We start from the raw sequence: 19628 nt of genomic DNA, 5'->3' as shown, positions 1-19628 counted from the left end.
CCGGTCTAGGAATGGTAGAACGATGGGTTCGATGACGGTTGGATGTACCGTGCACTATTCGGTGTCCCCTCGACGATCACCAGAGGTGTACGGCCAGTGTAGGAGATCGCTCCCCACACCATGATGCCGGGTGTTGGCCCTGTGTGCCTCGGTCGTATGCAGTCCTGATTGTGGCGCTCACCTGCACGGCGCCAAACACGCATACGACCATCATTGGCACCAAGGCAGAAGCGACTCTCATCGCTGAAGACGACACGTCTCCATTCGTCCCTCCATTCACGCCTGTCGCGACACCACTGGAGGCGGGCTGCACGATGTTGGGGCGTGAGCGGAAGACGGCCTAACGGTGTGCGGGACCGTAGCCCAGCTTCATGGAGACGGTTGCGAATGGTCCTCGCCGATACCCCAGGAGCAACAGTGTCCCTAATTTGCTGGGAAGTGGCGGTGCGGTCCCCTACGGCACTGCGTAGGATCCTACGGTCTTGGCGTGCATCCGTGCGTCGCTGCGGTCCGGTCCCAGGTCGACGGGCACGTGCACCTTCCGCCGACCACTGGCGACAACATCGATGTACTGTGGAGACCTCACGCCCCACGTGTTGACCAATTCGGCGGTACGTCCACCCGGCCTCCCGCATGCCCACTATACGCCCTCGCTCAAAATCCGTCAACTGCACATACGGTTCACGTCCACGCTGTCGCAGCATGCTACCAGTGTTAAAGACTGCGATGGAGCTCCGTATGCCACGGCAAACTGGCTGACACTGACGGCGGCGGTGCACAAATGCTGCGCAGCTAGCGCCATTCGACGGCCAACACCGCGGTTCCTAGTGTGTCCGCTGTGCCGTGCGTGTGATCAATGCTTGTACAGCCCTCTCGCAGTGTCCGGAGCAAGTATGGTGGGTCTGACACACCGGTGTCAATGTGTTCTTTTTTCCATTTCCAGGAGTATAGATTCTTCCTGACTAATCTCTTAAACTTCAGTCTAGTCTTTAGCACTACTAAATTGTGAGCTGAGTCTATTTCTGCTCCTGGGTACGCCTTGCTGTCCATTATCTGATTTTGGGATCTCTGTATGACCATGACGTAATCTAACTGAAATCTTCCCGTATCACTGGCCTTTTCCAAGTATACCTCCACCTCTTATAATTTTTGAACAGAGTATTCGCTATTACTAGCTGGAATTTATTACAGAACTCAATTAGTCTTTTTTTCTTGTATCATTCCTTGTCCCAAGCCTATGTTCTCCTGTCACTTTTCTTCTGCTACTTCCCCTACAACTGCATTCCAGTCCCCCATTACTGTTAGATTTCCTTCCCCGTTTACGTGCTGTATTACCTTGTCAATATCCTCATATACTTTCTCTATCTCTTCATCTTCAGCTTGCGACGTCAGCATGTTTACGTGAACTATCGTTGTCAGTACTGATTTACTGTCGATTCTGATAAGAGCAACCTTATCACTGAACTGTTCACAGTAACATACTCTCTGCCCTACCTTCCTATTCATAACGAATCCCACTGCCGTTAGACCATTTTCTGCTACTTACCCTGTACTCATCTGACCAGAAACCCTCTGTCCTGTTTCCGTTTCACTTCACTGACCCCTACTATATCTAGAGTGAGGCTTTGCATTTCCCTTTTCAGTCCTTCTAGCTTACCTACCACACTGCTTCTTACATTCCACGCCTCGACTCGTAGAATGTTATCCTTTCGTTGATTATTCAATCTTTTTCTCATGGTCATCTCCCCTTTAACAGTCCCTCCCAGTGATCCGAATGGGGGACTAAAAAAAAAAATAAACTCCGGCCGAGCAGGCCTTGGAAGGCCCAACGATACCGACTGGCCGCCATGTCATCCTCACAGCCCACAGGTGTCACTAGATGCGGATGTGGAGGGGCATGTGGTCAGCACACCGCTTTCCCGGCCGTATGTCAGGTTAATAGACCGAATGGGGAACTACTCTGGAATATTATGCCAATAGAGAGATCTCATTACACTTTTTGAATTACGTTCTACATGTCCTGTCGATACATTTTGTGTGTCTTCATGCAGTTGTTTCTATTGCCTTCTTCATCGTCATGCAGTTAGTCATTGCTGATTCTTACGCCTTTAGGGGCAGTTTCCCATCCGAAGGACAAAAGAGTGACCAGAACCTTTTTCCGCTCTTCCGCCCTTTTGACAAGGCCGTTTGCAGAATGATGGTGACTCTTTTTATGCCGGAAGACTTTGGCCACCAAATCGAAAGATACCGGCTTCTATGTCACGTATTTTGACACTCGAAAACTCGTTCACAAAAAATACTCCTTGTTAACCTAGAATCGCGAAGTTTGGCAAGAAGTGAGGTTTCAAGGTACGAGTAAGGGAAAACATTCTAAACTGTTAATTTGCCATTATATCACACGAAAGTCTTGGGATTTCCGGGTTCGATTTTTTACAAGTATTGATGTCTATAACAGGTAAAAATCGTAGATATTCCCGATCCCGCGTGGGTGAGCTATCTACATACACATTTAAGTCTGTACGGAATCCGCAGAGAGCGAGCCCTACTCGCATTTCACCTTTTTTTTCTTTTTATAGTTTCTCTTTAAATGCGGATAAATACGAGATAATACCTATAACGAAGAGATATAACCTGATAGTAATCAATTACTAGATCAGTGGTAAAGTTCTGGAGCCCATCACATTACTTGAATAAGTAAAGATTAATACAAAAGATCGATATGAAACACGTGAAAACAGAGGTAGGGATGCCGACTGTAATACATAGTTTTGTAAGAAAGATTCTGAGAGAGTGCGGTGCATCTATAATATGAACAGCATACAGTAAGCTTTTCCAAAAAATTCTACAGTCGTGAACAGCCTTTGGAGTCAAGTAGACTCGACAGCAACCATTGAACGAATTCATACGCTGCTAGGATCTTTTTACGGCCAGAGGAAAGCCTGTTTAAAAGAGGCTGTGAGATGCATATCAAAAAAGTGAAAAATGCTAATGCAATGTAGTCGAATTAAATCAGGCGGCGCTTAAAAAATTAGATTAAGAAGTGACACAATGGAAACAGTAGCCAAATTTTGGTATTTAGGCAGAAAAATAACACGTTAGTCGAGTTGAGGGGATATAAAATATAGACTGGCAATACAAGGCAAGTATTTTTGAAAAAGAGAAATTTGTAAATATCGAAATAGTTCAGATAAGAGGACACACACTTTTGAAATGTGGTGTTACAGAAGAATGCTGAAGGTCTGATGGCTAACTGGGATAAGTAATGAGAAGCCACTGAATCGAATTGGGACGAAAAGCCAGCTGCGGCGCAGCTTGACCAAATAAAGGGATCGGTTGACAGGACACATTCTGGAGTCGTAAATAAATCGTCGCCTTGGTATTGGCACTAAGTGCGGGGTGCAAAATTTATACAAGGAGACCAAGGCTTGACTACAATAATCAGGTTGAAATTTATGTACATTGTAGTGGTTATGCGTACCACTGACAAGCAAGGAAAGCTGTATCAAACCAGTTATCTACATCTATATCTACATCTACATCTATAGTCCGCAAGACACCCAACGGTGTATAGCGGAGGGCACTTTACGTGCCAGTGTCATTACCTCCCTTTCCTGTTCCAGTCGCGTATGGTTCGCGGGAAGAACGACTGCCGTAAAACCTCCGTGCGCGCTCCAATCTTTCTAATTTTACAGTCGTGATCTCCCCGGCAGGTATAAGTAGGAGGAAGCAATATATTCGATACCTCATCCAGAAACGCACCCTCTCGAAACCTGGACAGCAAGATACACCGCGATGCAGAGCGCCTCTCTTGCAGAGTCTGCCACTTGAGTTTACTAAACATTTCCGTAACGCTATCACGGTTGCCAAATAACCCTGTGAAGAAACGCGCCGCTCTTCTTTGGATCTCCTCTAACTCCTCTGCCAACCCGACCTGGTACGGATCCCACACGATGAGCAATACTCAAGTATAGGTCGAACTAGTGTTTTGTAAGCCACCTCCTAGTTGATGGACTACATTTTCTAAGGACTCTCCCAGTGAATCTCAACCTGGTACCCGCCTTACCAACAATTAATTTTATATGATCATTCCATTTCAAATCGTTCCGCACGCATACTCCCAGATATTTTACAGAAGTAACTGCCACCAGTGTTTGTTCCGCTATCATATAATCATACAATAATACATTACGTTAGTCTATGTTAAGGGTCAGTTGCCCCTCCCTGCACCAAGTGCCTATCCGCTGCAGATCTTCCTACATTTCGCTGCAATTTTCTAATGCTGCAAATTCTCTTTATACTACAGCATCGTCCGCGAAAAGCCGCAAGGAGCTTCCGACATTATCTACTAGGTCATTTATATATATTGTGAAAAGCAATGGTCCCATAACACTCCACTGTGGCACGCCAGATGTTAGTTTAACGTCTGTAGACGTCTCTTCATTGAGAACAACATGCTGTGTTCTGTTTGCTAAAATCTCTTCAATCCAGCCACACAGATGGCCTGATATTCCGTAGGCTCTTACTATGTTTATCAGGCGACAGTGCGGAACTGTATCGAACGCCTTCTGGAAGTCAAGGAAAATAGCATCTACCTGGGAGCCTGTATCTAATATTTTCTGGGTCACATGAACAAATAAAGCGAGTTGGGTCTCACACGATCGCTGTTTCTGGAATCCATGTTGATTCCTACAGAGTAGATTCTGGGTTTCCAGAAACGACATGATACGCGAGCAAAAAACATGTACTAAAATTCTACAACAGATTGATGTCAGAGATATAGGCCTATAGTTTTGCGCATCTGCTCGACGACCCTTCTTGAAAACTGTAACTGCCTGTGCTCTTTTCCAATCATTTGGAACCTTCCGTTCCTCTAGAGACTTGCGGTGCGTGGCTGTAAGAAGGGGGGCAAGTTCTTTCGCGTACTCTGTGTAGAATCGAATTGGTATCCCGTCAGGTCCAGTGGACTCTCCTCTGTTGAGTGATTCCAGTTGCTTTTCTATTCCTTGGACACTTATTTCGATGTCAGCCGTTTTTTCGTTTGTGCGAGGATTTAGAGAAGGAACTGCAGTGCGGTCTTCCTCTGTGAAACAGCTTTGGAGAAAGGTGTTTAGTATTTCAGCTTTGCGCGTGTCATCCTCTGTTTCAATGCCATAATCATCCCAGAGTGTCTGGATATGCTGTTTCGATCCACTTACTGCTTTAACCTAAGACCAGAATTTCCTAGGATTTTCTGTCAAGCCGGTGCATGGAATTTTACTTTCGAATTCACTGAACGCTTCTTGCATTGCCCTCCTTACGCTAACTTAGCTTCAGTTTGTCTGAAAGGTTTTCGCTGCGTTTAAATTTGCAGTGAAGGTCTCTTTGCTTTCACAGTAGTTTCCTAACTTTGTTGTTCAATTACAGTGGGTTTTACCCGTCCCTCACAGTTTTACTCGGCGCGTACCTGTCTAAAACGCATTTTGCGATTGCCTTGAACTTTTTCCATAAACACTCAACATTGTCAGTGTCGGAACAGAAATTTTCGTTTCGATCTGTCTGAAATCTGTCTCCTATTACTCTTGCTAAACATGTAAACCTTCCTCCCTTTTTTATATTCCTATTTACTTCCATATTCAGGGATGCTGCAACGGCCTTATGATCACTGATTCCTGTTCTGCGCTTACAGAGTCGAAAATTTCGGGTCTGTTTGTTATCAGTAGGTCCAAGATGTTATCTCCACGAGTCGGTTCTCTGTTTAATTGCTCGAGGTAATTTTCGGACCGAATATATTTGTACAGCTTAACTCAGACTGTACTTCACTGTAGATAACTGCATCATCTGAAGAAAGTCTGAGGTTACTGTTAACCTTATCCGCTTCATCATTAACACGCAACATGAACAGTAAGGGACCCAACACGATTCCCTGGGATACATCCGAAGCTACCACATCTGACGATAACTCTTAACCCAAAATGAGATGCTTCGTCCTCCCCGACCAAGAAATCCTCAGTCTAGTCACAAATTTCGTCTGACACCCCATACTATCGCACTTTTGGTAATAATCTTTGATACGGTACTGAGTGAAATCGAGAAATACTGCATCTACGTGATTGCCTCGATCCGTGCTTTCAGGATGTCATGTCAGAAAAGTGCAAGTTGGTTTTTGCGTGATCTGTGCTTCCGAAATTCATGCTGGTTGATATGGTGGAGGTCACTCCATTCGAGTTACCTCATTATGTTTGAGCTCAAAATATGTTCCAAGATTCTGCAACATATGGATGTCAAGGATAATGGAAGGTACTTTTGTGGATCACTTCGGCTGCCCTTCCTGTACACAGGTGTCATCTGTGCTTTCTTCCAACTACTGGGCACTGTTTTTTGTTCGAGAAATCTACGACAGATTATACACACACCAAAAAAAGTTTTGCACCACCCTGTTTCCCAGAACACCTGAAGATAGACGTTGACTGTGGATATTGTATCGCAGACACAGTCCCTTTGACTGTACAAAGATGTCACTAAACTCACCGAAAGATGTTAACAACCATGCATGAGCAGCGCCTATTAGGCAGAAGGGATCTGACAGCCGATCAGTTCCAGTCATTCCACCAGGAAGGAGGTATACGGCTCGTGTTGTCTGTAGTTCAACCTTACCCAGACGGTCAATACCGCGGTTCGATCGCGTCCGCATTGTTAGTTTGTGCCAGGAAGGGCTCTCAACTAGGGAAGTGTCCAGGCGTCTCGGAGTGAATCAAAGCGATGTTGTTCGGACATGGAGGAGATACAGAGACGCAGGAACTGTCGATGACATGCCTCGCTCAGACCGCCGATGAGCTTCTGCTGCAGTGGATGACCGCTACCTACGAATTATGGCTCGGAGGAATCCTGACAGAAACGCCTCAGTGTTGAATAATGCTTTTCGTGCAGCCAGAGGACGTCGTGTTACGACTGAACCATGCACAATAGGCAGCATGATGCGCAACTTCACTCCCAACGTCCATGGCGAGGTCCGTGTTTGTAACCACGACACTATGCAGTACAGTACAGATGGGCCCAACAACATGCCGAATGGGCCGCTCAGAATTGGTATCGCGTTCTCTTTACCGATGAGTGTCGCATATGTCTTCAACCAGACAATCGTCGGAGACGTGTTTATAGGCAACCCGGTCAGGCTGAACGTCTTAGACACACTGTCCATCGAGTGCAACAAGGTGGAGGTTCCCAGCTGTTTTGGGGAGGCATTATGTGTGGTGACGTACGCCGCTGGTGGTCATGGAAGGCGCCGTATCGGCTGTACGGTACGTGAATGTCATCCTCCGACGGATAGTGCAACCATATCGGCTGCATACTGGCGAGGCACTCGTCTTCATGGAAGACAATTCGAGCCCCCAAAGTACACATCTTGTGAATGACTTCCTTCCGGATAACGACATCGCTCGACTAGAGTGTCCAGCATGTTCTCCATACATGAATCCTATCGAACATGCCCGGGATTGATTGAGAAGGGCTGTTTATGGACGACGCGAACCACCAACCACTCTGAGGGATCCACGCTAAATCGCCGTTGAGGCGCGGGACAATCTGGACCAACAGTGCATTGATGAACTTGTCGATAGTGAACCACAACGAATACAGGCATGCGTCAATGCAAGAGGACGTGCTACTGGGTATTAGATGTACCGATATGCACAGCAATCTGGACCACCACCTGTGAAGGTCTCGCTGTATGGTGGTGCAACATGCAATGTGTGGTTTTCATGAGCAAAGAAAAGGGCAGAAATGATGTGTTGATCTCTATTCCAGTTTTCTGTATAGGCTCCGCAACTCTCGGAACCGAGGTGATGCAAAACTTTTTTGGATGTGTGTAGTTGATAGAGGGGCTAACTGAGCCGCAAATTGTGTGTAGAATCTGATAGCGATTCCATTTGGCCCTACGGCTTTCTTCAGTTTTTACGATTTCAGCAGTTTATCAATGCCACTGACGCTATATCTGTTTCACTGACATTTTCATCGGCACGTGAATTAAATTGGAGCAGTACTCCTGGGTTTGGTTTAGGAAGGAGCGCTTGCTAGGCGGAGAGGTGGCGCGGCGCTTACCGGTGAAGGCGTGCCAGAGGTGCGTGCCGGGCGCCGCGGCGCGGAACTTGTACTGGAAGGTGGTGTGCGCCGGCACCGCGCACTGCGTCACGCCGGCCACGCCGTCCATGGCAGGCGTCTCGCGCTGCGGCTGGCCGCGCCAGTGCACCGACAGCTCCACGCCAGGCGCGCGGTTCTCCAGCTCCACCAGCAGGATGTCGTTCTCGCACACCTGCAGCACCACCAAGCACTGGTTCCAACACACACGCCGTACTTTGTTTCACGGTTATATTAGGGACTGCTCGCAATCAGCCAAGAGAATGTTCGTTTCGTCGAATAAAAGCGCAGGCTCTGAAAAACAAATTAGTACCAAGTAGCGTACCTGCTGCCGGGAGTCGTGTTTGGCTGTAAACAGCCGCCCAACAGCGACAATACTTCCTTCACCACACGGCGCCCAATCCTCCGCCACAACATGACTATTGCAGGCGTCCGCGTCCCATGGCCCCCCGGGACAAATATCTAGGTATCCTCAAGGATAAAAAACAGCCTCACATACAAAATGTCACCCAAAAAAGACAGAAGCCGATAAAAGCGTCTCACCCACTGTTTAGCAGCAGCGAACTGAACCTAGAAACCAAGCTCCAACTGTACCTGATAGCTGTCTACCCTTCCCTCACCTCCTCCGCGTGGGCCACGATTATTCCTTCCTGGATGCAGACCCTCCAGCGCCTGCAAAATAAGGTGCTTTGGTGAACCGCTCATGCCCCTCGCCTCACCAGGCTACTTATTCTCCACGAAGAAAAAAACATTGTAACTCTGAAAAAGCCCATTAGAGAGAAGGCAAGGCGTCTCCATGACAAAGGGCCCGACACGGTCAGTAGCTTACACGACATTGGCACCACGGCTCCCCAGCACTGGGACCACCACCCTGCTCCTCTCACCATCCTCCAGGAATCATATTCAGACCGTGGCTAACGATAACCCTCGTACGGCCACTGATAAAGTGTCAGGCTTGATACGACCACTCGATATGTGTTGACCATTATATCACCAATATCACGTATATGACTAATAACACCATTTATGTAGTTGTGTTACCTATTGCCTGCTACCTTGAACTTCCACAGTCGGAGGGTGGTATGGGACTTCAAATCCCAACGCCACACCTTCAATGTGCTGGGTTGACCTCATTGTAGGATAGAACAATTTTACCCTTACACTAAGGCAGTGAGACCGAGATCCACCGGTGACGCTATATCTCAACCTACCACAAAAAACTTCACAGTCTCTTCGGCGTCCAAGGCCAAGCAGCGAGTACGCATAACAAAACTCACTCCTACGGAACAAGACGACTGTCTACGCATCGTGCGTATAAAAGGAGTCAACAACTCGGTTGTACATCCGAAAGCAAGCCATTATGAATTCTAGTTATTCTCCTGAGACCAAACTCGTTTTCTTCGTCAAGTGAAAATGGTTCTGTCACCTTCAAATCTTAGATACATATCGGGACTACGCTACTGGTAAGTTTGTTACCACAGGCTGTATTCCGAAAGATAATACTGAAGCAAAATAAACATTGTCTTTATTATGTTTTATCTAAGTATGCACACGAAAGCCCGCCCGGTTTTCCGTGCGGTCCAACACACGGCTTTCCGGGCGGGAAGGAGCGCCTGGTCCCCGGCACGAATCCGCCCGGCGGATTTGTGTCGAGGTCCGGCGAACCGGCCAGTCTGTGGATGGTTTTTAGCCGGTTTTCCATCTGCCTCGGCGAATGCGGGCTGGTTCCCCTTATTCTGCCTCAGATACACTATGTCGGCGATTGCTGCGCAAACAAGTTCTCCACGTACGCGTACACCACCATTACTCTACCACGTAAACATAGGGCTAGTGTGAGACGTTCTCTGGGGGGTCCACCGGGGGTCGCCCCCACAAAAACCCTGGGTTCGGTGTGGGGCGGCGGAGGTGTTAAGTGGACTGCCGTAGTCGTCGTGGGGTTGTGGACCACTGCGGCTGCGGCGGGGACGGAGCCTCTCCGTCGTTTATAGGTCCCTGGTTAACATACAATACAATACAATACATCCACACAAAAGACGCTACACGTCGCAACCTCAGTACGTCATGGGTCAAAGTCACGTTCGATGTCGGTAGGTTCAACGCACCCGTCAAATAATGTGATACCACACATGCACTTTGCATACATTTTCTTTCAGTCACATCCAGTCAGTCGGGGTATCTTTGTACCGTTTTTTGAAAATACTGAATACAAAATAAATTACACATCGCAACAAACATTGTAATATTTTACATCTATTCTTACTAAATACTTGTTAAAGTGAAAAAGTGTCCTAACTATGCCCTATTAGAGTAAAATTTCAATTTTAATTATCGTACAAAGTTACACGGTCGTTCAGTATCAGTTTAGAATAGTCTTCTAAAACAAAAGATTTGTCCTTTGTCTAGTGCTCTGGGTAAATTTAGATCGCACCAGAAGGAAATCAAATGTTAATAAGAAGTCAAAACAAACTGTGTTAATTCAGTATTGCAGATTTACTTTGAAATATCAAGATATTTATATTGATCTGACGTTGTTCAACTTCAATCGCAGTCTCCAGAAGCTCACATCACAGCCAACGCAACTAAAGGATGATTACAAACCTAAGAGCTTGTAGGACGTTGGAAAGAAACTAAAAAACTAACTAGAGATCACAGAGGTAAAAAAACTGTTACTTTTAGTACAAAATAGTACAAGTAGGTGGAGCACTAGCCATTTTAAACAAAAGTAGTGAGTGGTACAAAGGTACCCTCACTGGTAAAAAGTTACTCAAACAAAAATACAGACAAGAAGGAAAGCCCCACCATCGGATTTTTCTCGATCTGGAAAAATGCTTTCAATCACATGCCTCACGAGGTGATGTGATATGTTGTTCGGTGGTCATAATGTTCATAGATATTTTTGACAGCGTTAGGATAGTACACAAAGAGTGAAATGGCCAGGGATCCGTTGCATCATCTCAAGTCAAATTAATTCCTTGAAAGCGGAAATGTTCTACCCTCATTCTCACTTTTTGGGATTTCGCTAGCCATGTTGTACATTGAATCGATTGCGAAGAAAAATTACATGAAAAGCAGTCGTTACATATAATTCAATTTCTTTTACTCAATTATTTACAGTCACTGGTTACCTTGCAGCTATTCAAGTAGCATATCTTAGGTACTATGTTGTTTACTTTGAAGTTCGACCATCCAACTGCATTTTAAGAATGTACGACCAACGTAGGATTTGACCGTAGACCATTTATGTCCGTTTGACAATGTTATGTCATACACCGGAAATCGCTACACAACCAGAAGTGCGCAACACGACATTCCAACCCCAGTTTCGACAGCCAGTGCGGCACACTGTCGTTATTCAAAAAATATATTATGAGTTGTCGAACCAACTGCAACTTAGGTATTTTTAATAAGTTCTTGCTGGCTCAAATATGCCTGCTAGAGCCTATGAAGTGTACGATACGAATGTGAATTAATCAGTATAACAATGCATTTCATTTGATTTCGTTCTTTTCAAAAAGCGCCAATTGCTCTGTTGTGATTAAATCATAAGAACGGAAGAAATATCAGGTATTAATGTCCCGTCGACGAGGTCATTAGATATAGAGAGCAAACTGAGACTTAAAAAGAAAACCGGCTGTGTTCTTTTCAAAGCAGGTTTCCGGCATTGGCCTGGAGGTGTACACGAAAAACACGAAAAATCTAAATCTGGATGCTAGGTCGGGGACTTGAACCGCGGTTCTCTCGAACGTAAGCCCGGTGTCTCACCTTCTACGCCCCCTTATTCGTGCTTTAATTACGAAACGTTAGCTAGACTTCCCACGAATGGCGTTAATTTTAGTGTAACAAAAGACAAACTCAGCTTAATATTTTAAATAATATAGCTCCTCAGACTTATTAAACCTACGTTTTCATGGAAGTAGAGTGGTTTCTATAGAGTAGGACAGCGACAGAATACCTAGAAAGAGACAAGCCGGCGAGATGGCTGCAGTAGAAAGCGGACGCTGCGCCCTATTAGCATACTCCTCCACAAACGGTACATGTGTTTCTCTTCGAGAGACACTCCCGCCTGAGAAGTGGGGAAGCCGTGTGCGTGTTTGTGCGAAGCAAACAGTAACAATCCAGATTTATGCGCCTAGGCCCAGCAGGTACATTTTCAAAGATTAGGGTATTAAAGTAGCTGTAAACTCGGATATTGTGAAGTATGACTGCACGACAATACTTCTGCAAGTACGCTAGTGTCTGAATTTTCCTATATAGCTGGCCGCTTCGTGACTCGTTGATGCTATGCGGCTCGAGTAGCTGCTGTTTTTAAGCCACAGAAGTACCAGCGTACTGGACTGTGTAACGTGCCAGTGGTTATCAGCTGCCAATCGTCCAAATTCTAACATGAACGGGCTCGAGATGCGATACAGATTTTTTTTTTATTGAGCTACGTATGAAGATCAGTTCTTAGACCTATAAAACTAACTTAAGACGGTAAACCAGTGATCTAGGGGGTAGCGTCTTTGGTAATCAAAACGTCCTCGGCCCCAGGTTCGGATCGAGCCACTGCTTAAATTTTGATTAGGAATCAGGACTGGCAGCGGAAGGCTTCCGGCATAAGAAGTCACCTTCATCCTGCCAACGGCCTTGTCAAAGAGGGCGGAGGAACGGACACAGGTTCGGGTCACTTGCTTGTCCTTTGGGTGGGAAACTACCTGTAAAGCCGGAAGAATCAGCAATGATCAACGACATCATGATGCGGAAGGCAATGGAAACCACTGCATTAAAGACACATCGTGTGTATCAACAGGACATGTGGCCTATAATTGAAAAAGTACCATGATGGTCTTCCCATTGGCAAAATATTCTGGGATAGTCTCAGATGAGGATTTCTAGGATGGGACTGCCATGGGGAGGTGATAATGAGAAAAAGATTAAATAACCAACGAAACGATAACATTCTGCGAGTGTGGAATGTGTCAGAAGCTTGGATGTGGTAGCGAAGCTGGAAAATCTGGAAAGGGAAATGCAAAGGCTCGGTCTAGATATAGTATGGGTCAGTGAAGTGAAATGGGAAGAAGACAAGGATTTCTCGTCACATGAGTATAGGTAATATCAGCAGCAGAAAATAGTACAACGGGAATAGGATTCGTTATGAACAGGAAGAGAGTGTGTTACTGTGAACAGTTCAGTGATAGGGTTGTTCTCATCAGAATCGACAACAAACCAACATCGACAACGATAGTTCAGGTATACATACCGACGTCGCAAGCTGAAGATGGACAGATAGAGAAAATGTATGAGGATATTGAAAGGGTAATACCATACAAACCTTTTATGGAAAAAGTCAGAATACTGAAGCGGTTCGTAGTGACGACACTCATGTAACCTCGGGGCTAAGGAAATGTACGCGTGCTTTATGTCAATATGATTTTAAGGAGTCTGCTGTGTTGTAACGTATCGCTAATGTACTCGTTACTTGTCGCCGCCTCCTGCTGTATAATGACAATGCCCCAGCGCTAGTGGGCAGTGGCCAGGCGCCGTTTTGGTGTGTCCGGTAGAGTCGTTATTGGGCATCAGCGCGAAGTGGTCGCTCGCAGCCGCTTCGCCGATAAACACGTGTAAATTTGGAAGAAAGATAATTAAAAATTGAAAGTGCTACGTCGCATCGCAGAAGAAAAGTGTTTCAGTAACTAAGTTATTTCACGGAAAGGCGCGTGAGATTAATTATGAGATTTATCACTGAAACAGTGTTGTGTTTGTGAATCAGTAACTCTCGTGGAGGAACATGTTGATGATAGAAAGTAAATGAAAACGTTTCCTTGGTCAGTGATTATCTGTTTAATTAATGTGGAAACGAAGAGTAGCGACCGTTACTTCAGAATGGACGTGAAACGAGCTTAACTGTTAACACAAGAATGGATGAGTTTAGCCGTTAGGAAATTGTGTTACATGCTAAAGGGGCAATAAAACAAAGTAATTTGACTTGTACAGTTATTATTTCAAAACGACATTTTCAATTTTTCAATTGAACAACTTTATATTTGAGAAGTACAAGGCACACTTGTTCGTATTAAGCACGTGGTCAAGTTTATTTTGTAACGTAAGGTGTTTCCTATGTAAAGCCGCAATAATTAATCTAAAAATCAGAAAAGACATGACAGAACTTCACAGACGGGACTCGTATTCAGTGGTGACATTGCTGTAGAACCTGTGAACCTCATACACCGACTTGATTTTTGCAAAGAGTATCTGTGTCACTTGTATGTGAGCAGCTTGTCGCATTTAAACCAAACAAGTTTCGTATCCCATACTAAGTGAGCTATTCTCTCTGCACAATATTTTTTTTTAACGGTCGAGCACGCAAAAGACTGTCTTTAACACCTGGCTATCTTTTCTAACATCCATCAAGCACAATTAAGCGATGTATTCATATGAGCAAAATAAAAGCAGTCGCTCCTCAGTTTGTTAAGGTAGAATTTCGGCAAGTAAATTTTCCAGTTTAACAAACGTCGATATTATCAGAGCTAGAAAGTATAGTGAGATGGAGAAGAACTGGAAAGGAAACTGAAGAAACACGCCTGGTACTTGCCTTCCCTGACGCAGGGAAAAGATCGAAAATTGAATCAGAATGTTAAGTCATTTCCAAGTTTTCTTTCTTTCCATAGTTTCTTGTATATTATTATCATTATTATCGTCTTCTTGGAGGCTGGTCCGTCTATGTAACTAAATAAGAGACTGTTTTTAGGCTATACACGTTTTATTGCCTTTTATTTATGAAGCATCACGAGGGCCTGTAACACATGTTTGTTTTATTTTGTAATAAATGCGTTGTATATTCTCTTACTGTTAAGTGAGAAACGACCTTTTGGAGAGCAAGTTTTGTAAGATTAAATTATTGTTTGATCCTACCTACGATTTTTTGGGACGCTGCTATCACATGAAGGGCTTATTTCAATAGTGGTACAAGTCCATTAACTCCACTTTTGTGCCTATAATGCTTCTGAAATTAATGAGCCAAGTAAGCAGAAGAAAGGTTCATCTCTTGCAAGAAGCCATATGCTTGAATATTTCTGGTCTCTCAACAGGAGATTTTTCAGCGCTCATTTAACTTTAGGACTCTGTTTCTGAATATGAACAAAAATGGACTGTACCACTATAGAAATAAGCCCTTCACATATGAGTTTCCTTGGGTTTTATCTCGCCCTGTGTAATGCAGGACGTCTAATTTTCGGCGTTCGCGTGTACGTTTCATCTAAATAGTTGATTTTCACTGTATGTTTTTCTAAAAGGTGAGTTTTTTATTGTATGTACTGTTTATAGTTTTGCCAATAGTCGCAGAACACAGTTACGACACACACTGGTGCGAAAGTTGTTACCGTGTGACAGCTGCAGTGACGCTAGCGCTCCAAGCAGTGAGAAAATAGGCACATGCGTCTTAAGGATAATGTTTGTTTTTAGCTATTTCTACTTAATTAACGGAACAGATGTTACATTTTTGCGTTCCATGCGTTATTAAGTTACCGCGAGACATGAATTATCGTGAAATATATGTAAAAACAACCGAATCACACTGATTCAGTGACATAAGCTACAATTAATTCATAAATAAATGTTTTCGAATATGCCTATATTTGCAAATTATTCCTCTGAAAGAAAGAAAATATTAAGACATTTCATGCATGAGAAGCATATGTTTCTGTTATTGTCTGTTGTTATCATCGCAGGCACTTTCCATTACATTTCAATTTTTTTTTCATGGATTCCAATGATTCGCTCTTTCTTTCACTTCATTGGACTTTCTAATATACGAATATTTTTATAAATGTAATTACTTTAGCTTCAAAAGCGAATGGGATGGAGTTCTTGCCGTTTATAGCTTAGATTTAGCAACATATGTAGAATTGGTTTCTCCTGTGTTGGGAAACAGTTCCGCAGAAAACTAAATAATTTTTTAGTTATTGCCAATTTTTATGACACTACATACATTTATTAGAGTAAAAACTACGTTCAAATCAATATAAACGTTAGTATTTGCACTCATCCGGTTTCGTGTTCAGAAGTGTCGCTTGCTGGCCACTTAGGGCGCTGCTATCGCTGTTTTTCGGTGGCTAACGTTCTCATTGAGTTTGGACATTTACTTATATCTTACTCATTGCGAGGGCGCTTTCTATGAGAAAATTTTCGTGTAATGTTTCAAATTTTCCGTTGTGATTGTTCATTCTAATAATTTTCATATCATTTCCATGTTATATTGTTCATGCTTCTTACATATTCTTGATATCTAGTTCTGAAATTTCTCCCTATCTTTCCCAAATACATTAATTTGCATTCTTGAGATGCAAATTGGTACAGATTCTATCCTTCGTATTCGTTTTTTTAAATGGTGTTTGTAAATGTGACTGGAATCTGTCTGCTCTGTACGCTACGTGTAATACTTTTTTCTTCAATATATTTGCTATCCTGCGTGTGTATGTTAGCGTGTTCCATTTATTTTTGTTAGTCTCAAATGTTTCTGTTCTGTGTGCAGTGTAGGGTCTGCGTTGGCTGTGGAGTTTTGTGGTGTTTGTGTTCTCTGTTTATCATCAACGTTAGGACTTGGATTAGAAAATTGATTCTCCCGACTTATGTGCCCGGTGCGTTAACTGAAGGACGCTACTGGGCACTGCAAATATACACTCCTGGAAATTGAAATAAGAACACCGTGAATTCATTGTCCCAGGAAGGGGAAATTTTATTGACACATTCCTGGGGTCAGATATATCACATGATCACACAGACAGAACCACAGGCACATAGACACAGGCAACAGAGCATGCACAATGTCGGCACTAGTACAGTGTATATCCACCTTTCGCAGCAATGCAGGCTGCTATTCTCCCATGGAGACGATCGTAGAGATGCTGGATGTAGTCCTGTGGAACGGCTTGCCATACCATTTCCACCTGGCGCCTCAGTTGGACCAGCGTTCGTGCTGGACGTGCAGACCGCGTGAGACGACGCTTCATCCAGTCCCAAACATGCTCAATGGGGGACAGATCCGGAGATCTTGCTGGCCAGGGTAGTTGACTTACACCTTCTAGAGCACGTTGGGTGGCCCGGGATACATGCGGACGTGCATTGTCCTGTTGGAACAGCAAGTTCCCTTGCCGGTCTAGGAATGGTAGAACGATGGGTTCGATGACGGTTTGGATGTACCGTGCACTATTCAGTGTCCCCTCGACGATCACCAGAGGTGTACGGCCAGTGTAGGAGATCGCTCCCCACACCACGATGCCGGGTGTTTGCCCTGTGTGCCTCGGTCGTATGCAGTCCTGATTGTGGCGCTCACCTGCACGGAGCCAAACACGCATACGACCATCATTGGCACCAAGGCAGAAGCGACTCTCATCGCTGAAGACGACACGTCTCCATTCGTCCCTCCATTCACGCCTGTCGCGACACCACTGGAGGCGGGCTGCACGATGTTGGGGCGTGAGCGGAAGACGGCCTAACGGTGTGCGGGACCGTAGCCCAGCTTCATGGAGACGGTTGCGAATGGTCCTCGCCGATACCCCAGGAGCAACAGTGTCCCTAATTTGCTGGGAAGTGGCGGTGCGGTCCCCTACGGCACTGCGTAGGATCCTACGGTCTTGGCGTGCATCCGTGCGTCGCTGCGGTCCGGTCCCAGGTCGACGGGCACGTGCACCTTCCGCCGACCACTGGCGACAACATCGATGTACTGTGGAGACCTCACGCCCCACGTGTTGAGCAATTCGGCGGTACGTCCACCCGGCCTCCAGCATGCCCACTATACGCCCTCGCTCAAAGTCCGTCAACTGCACATACGGTTCACGTCCACACTGTCGCGGCATGCTACCAGTGTTAAAGACTGCGATGGAGCTCCGTATGCCACGGCAAACTGGCTGACACTGACGGCGGCGGTGCACAAATGCTGCGCAGCTAGCGCCATTCGACGGCCAACAACGCGGTTCCTGGTGTGTCCTCTGTGCCGTGCGTGTGATCATTGCTTGTACAGCCCTCTCGCAGTGTCCGGAGAAAGTATGGTGGGTCTGACACACCGGTGTCAATGTGTTCTTTTTTCCATTTCCAGGAGTGTATGAAGTAATTCACCGTGTGAGGGAGTCTTTTGAAATCCCTTGTTTACTTGCTGCCCATATTACGAGCAAGGTCGCTGTCTAGAGCGACTTGGCCTACTTTCCCAGCAGGACGTCGTCTGCAGAGGACAAGTGGACTACGCGACGTCTTTGCTCCACGTCCTCCCGGCTGTGGCTCTGGATGCGCAGCGCGGAAAGTCCGTGCCTGCCTGTCCAGCGGAGATCGAGGTCACCCTTTTTGTGGTGGGGCGGTCGTGATTGGCGAGCTCATTTCCTCCGGAGACAATGGAGAGAAAGGAGGCGCGGCTCTCTCAGACGAGGCAGGGGCAGAGTCTGCACCACCCGCCACTGCGCTGCGGCCATCTCCGCCGCTTGCGAGGAAATGCGGCCGCTGGCCGCGGCGCCGGAGAAACCCCTTTTCACCAAAGTTCACCCGCTTGTCTCTAGTTACTTAAATTGACGCATTGTCGTCCGCCTCGGTAGCTGCACTGTCATCGCAGGGGATGGCTAAGCGAAGGGACCCGGTTTCGATTCCCGGCAGGGTCGGAGATTTCCCCACTTGGGGACTGGATTCTGTGTTGTCTTAACGTTAGTATCGTTATAATTGACACTGGTAGTAAGATGGGTGAATACGCACGACCCAAAAGTCAATAAATTGGAAAAAGAACCCTCCCTGTCCCGATTCCAGCTTACACTACAGGGTGTTGCAAGAGCAACAGTGAGTATTTTAAGAGATGGAATTATAGCCTAATTTCAATCAAACATTTTGTATAATATGTAGATTGTCTATGTTGGCTCCACATAAACAATATTTAGAATGTAACCCAAACAAAAACTCACAGGAAGGCATTTGATTAAGTTCGAAGTTGATTTTTATACATTCCACCGCCGATTTCAACGCACTTTAGAATTCTCTTGAGAACGCCACGTGTTGCTCTTCATAGGTCGTCTCTGCGCACTTTTATGAAGGCAGCAGTATTCAGAATCCAAACGGCCAATTTGTTTTTGCTTCTAATTTTTATTTCAAGTCTTCTCTTTTCTGTCATCTCACAACCAAATTCTTGGTAACCAAGAAAAGTGACCATTTCTGCCAAGCCATCTATAGAGGAAATTTAAATTTAGATGATATGCCACCTGACGTTTAGAATGTACAGCGGCCCCGTCATGCTGGAAGAACATACGCTTCCTTCCAGCCAAAGGAGCATCTAAATTTACATCTACGAACTCTGCAAGCCACCGTATTGTGCGTTGTGGAGGGCGCGTTATACCAGTACTACTCATTTCCCTTATTGTTACACTCGCAAATACAGCGAGGGAAGAACGTCTATTATATGGATCCGTACGAATACTTATTTCTCTTCCCTTGTGTTCATGGTCCTTACGCAAAATATACCTGGCAGCAGTAGGATCGTTCTATAGTCAGCTGCAAATCTCGGTTCT

General features: G+C 45.3%; 1 protein-coding gene across 4 annotated transcripts in view; it reads right to left on the bottom strand.

The window, feature by feature from the left end:
• LOC126353852 (uncharacterized) overlaps positions 1-19628 on the bottom strand; it is a 301397-nt gene that overhangs the window by 107730 nt on the left and 174039 nt on the right. For all 4 annotated transcript variants that reach the window (XM_050003012.1, XM_050003013.1, XM_050003011.1 and 1 more), the window contains exon 4: positions 8077-8287. In XM_050003012.1, coding sequence (XP_049858969.1) covers positions 8077-8287 — 211 coding nt within the window. The remainder of the gene's footprint in view (positions 1-8076; positions 8288-19628) is intronic.

Source organism: Schistocerca gregaria, chromosome 3, assembly GCF_023897955.1.
Source record: "Schistocerca gregaria isolate iqSchGreg1 chromosome 3, iqSchGreg1.2, whole genome shotgun sequence".
Taxonomy (NCBI): domain Eukaryota; kingdom Metazoa; phylum Arthropoda; class Insecta; order Orthoptera; family Acrididae; genus Schistocerca; species Schistocerca gregaria.
Note: the sequence above shows the minus strand (reverse complement) of the source record. Positions and strands in the feature narration are given on the sequence as shown.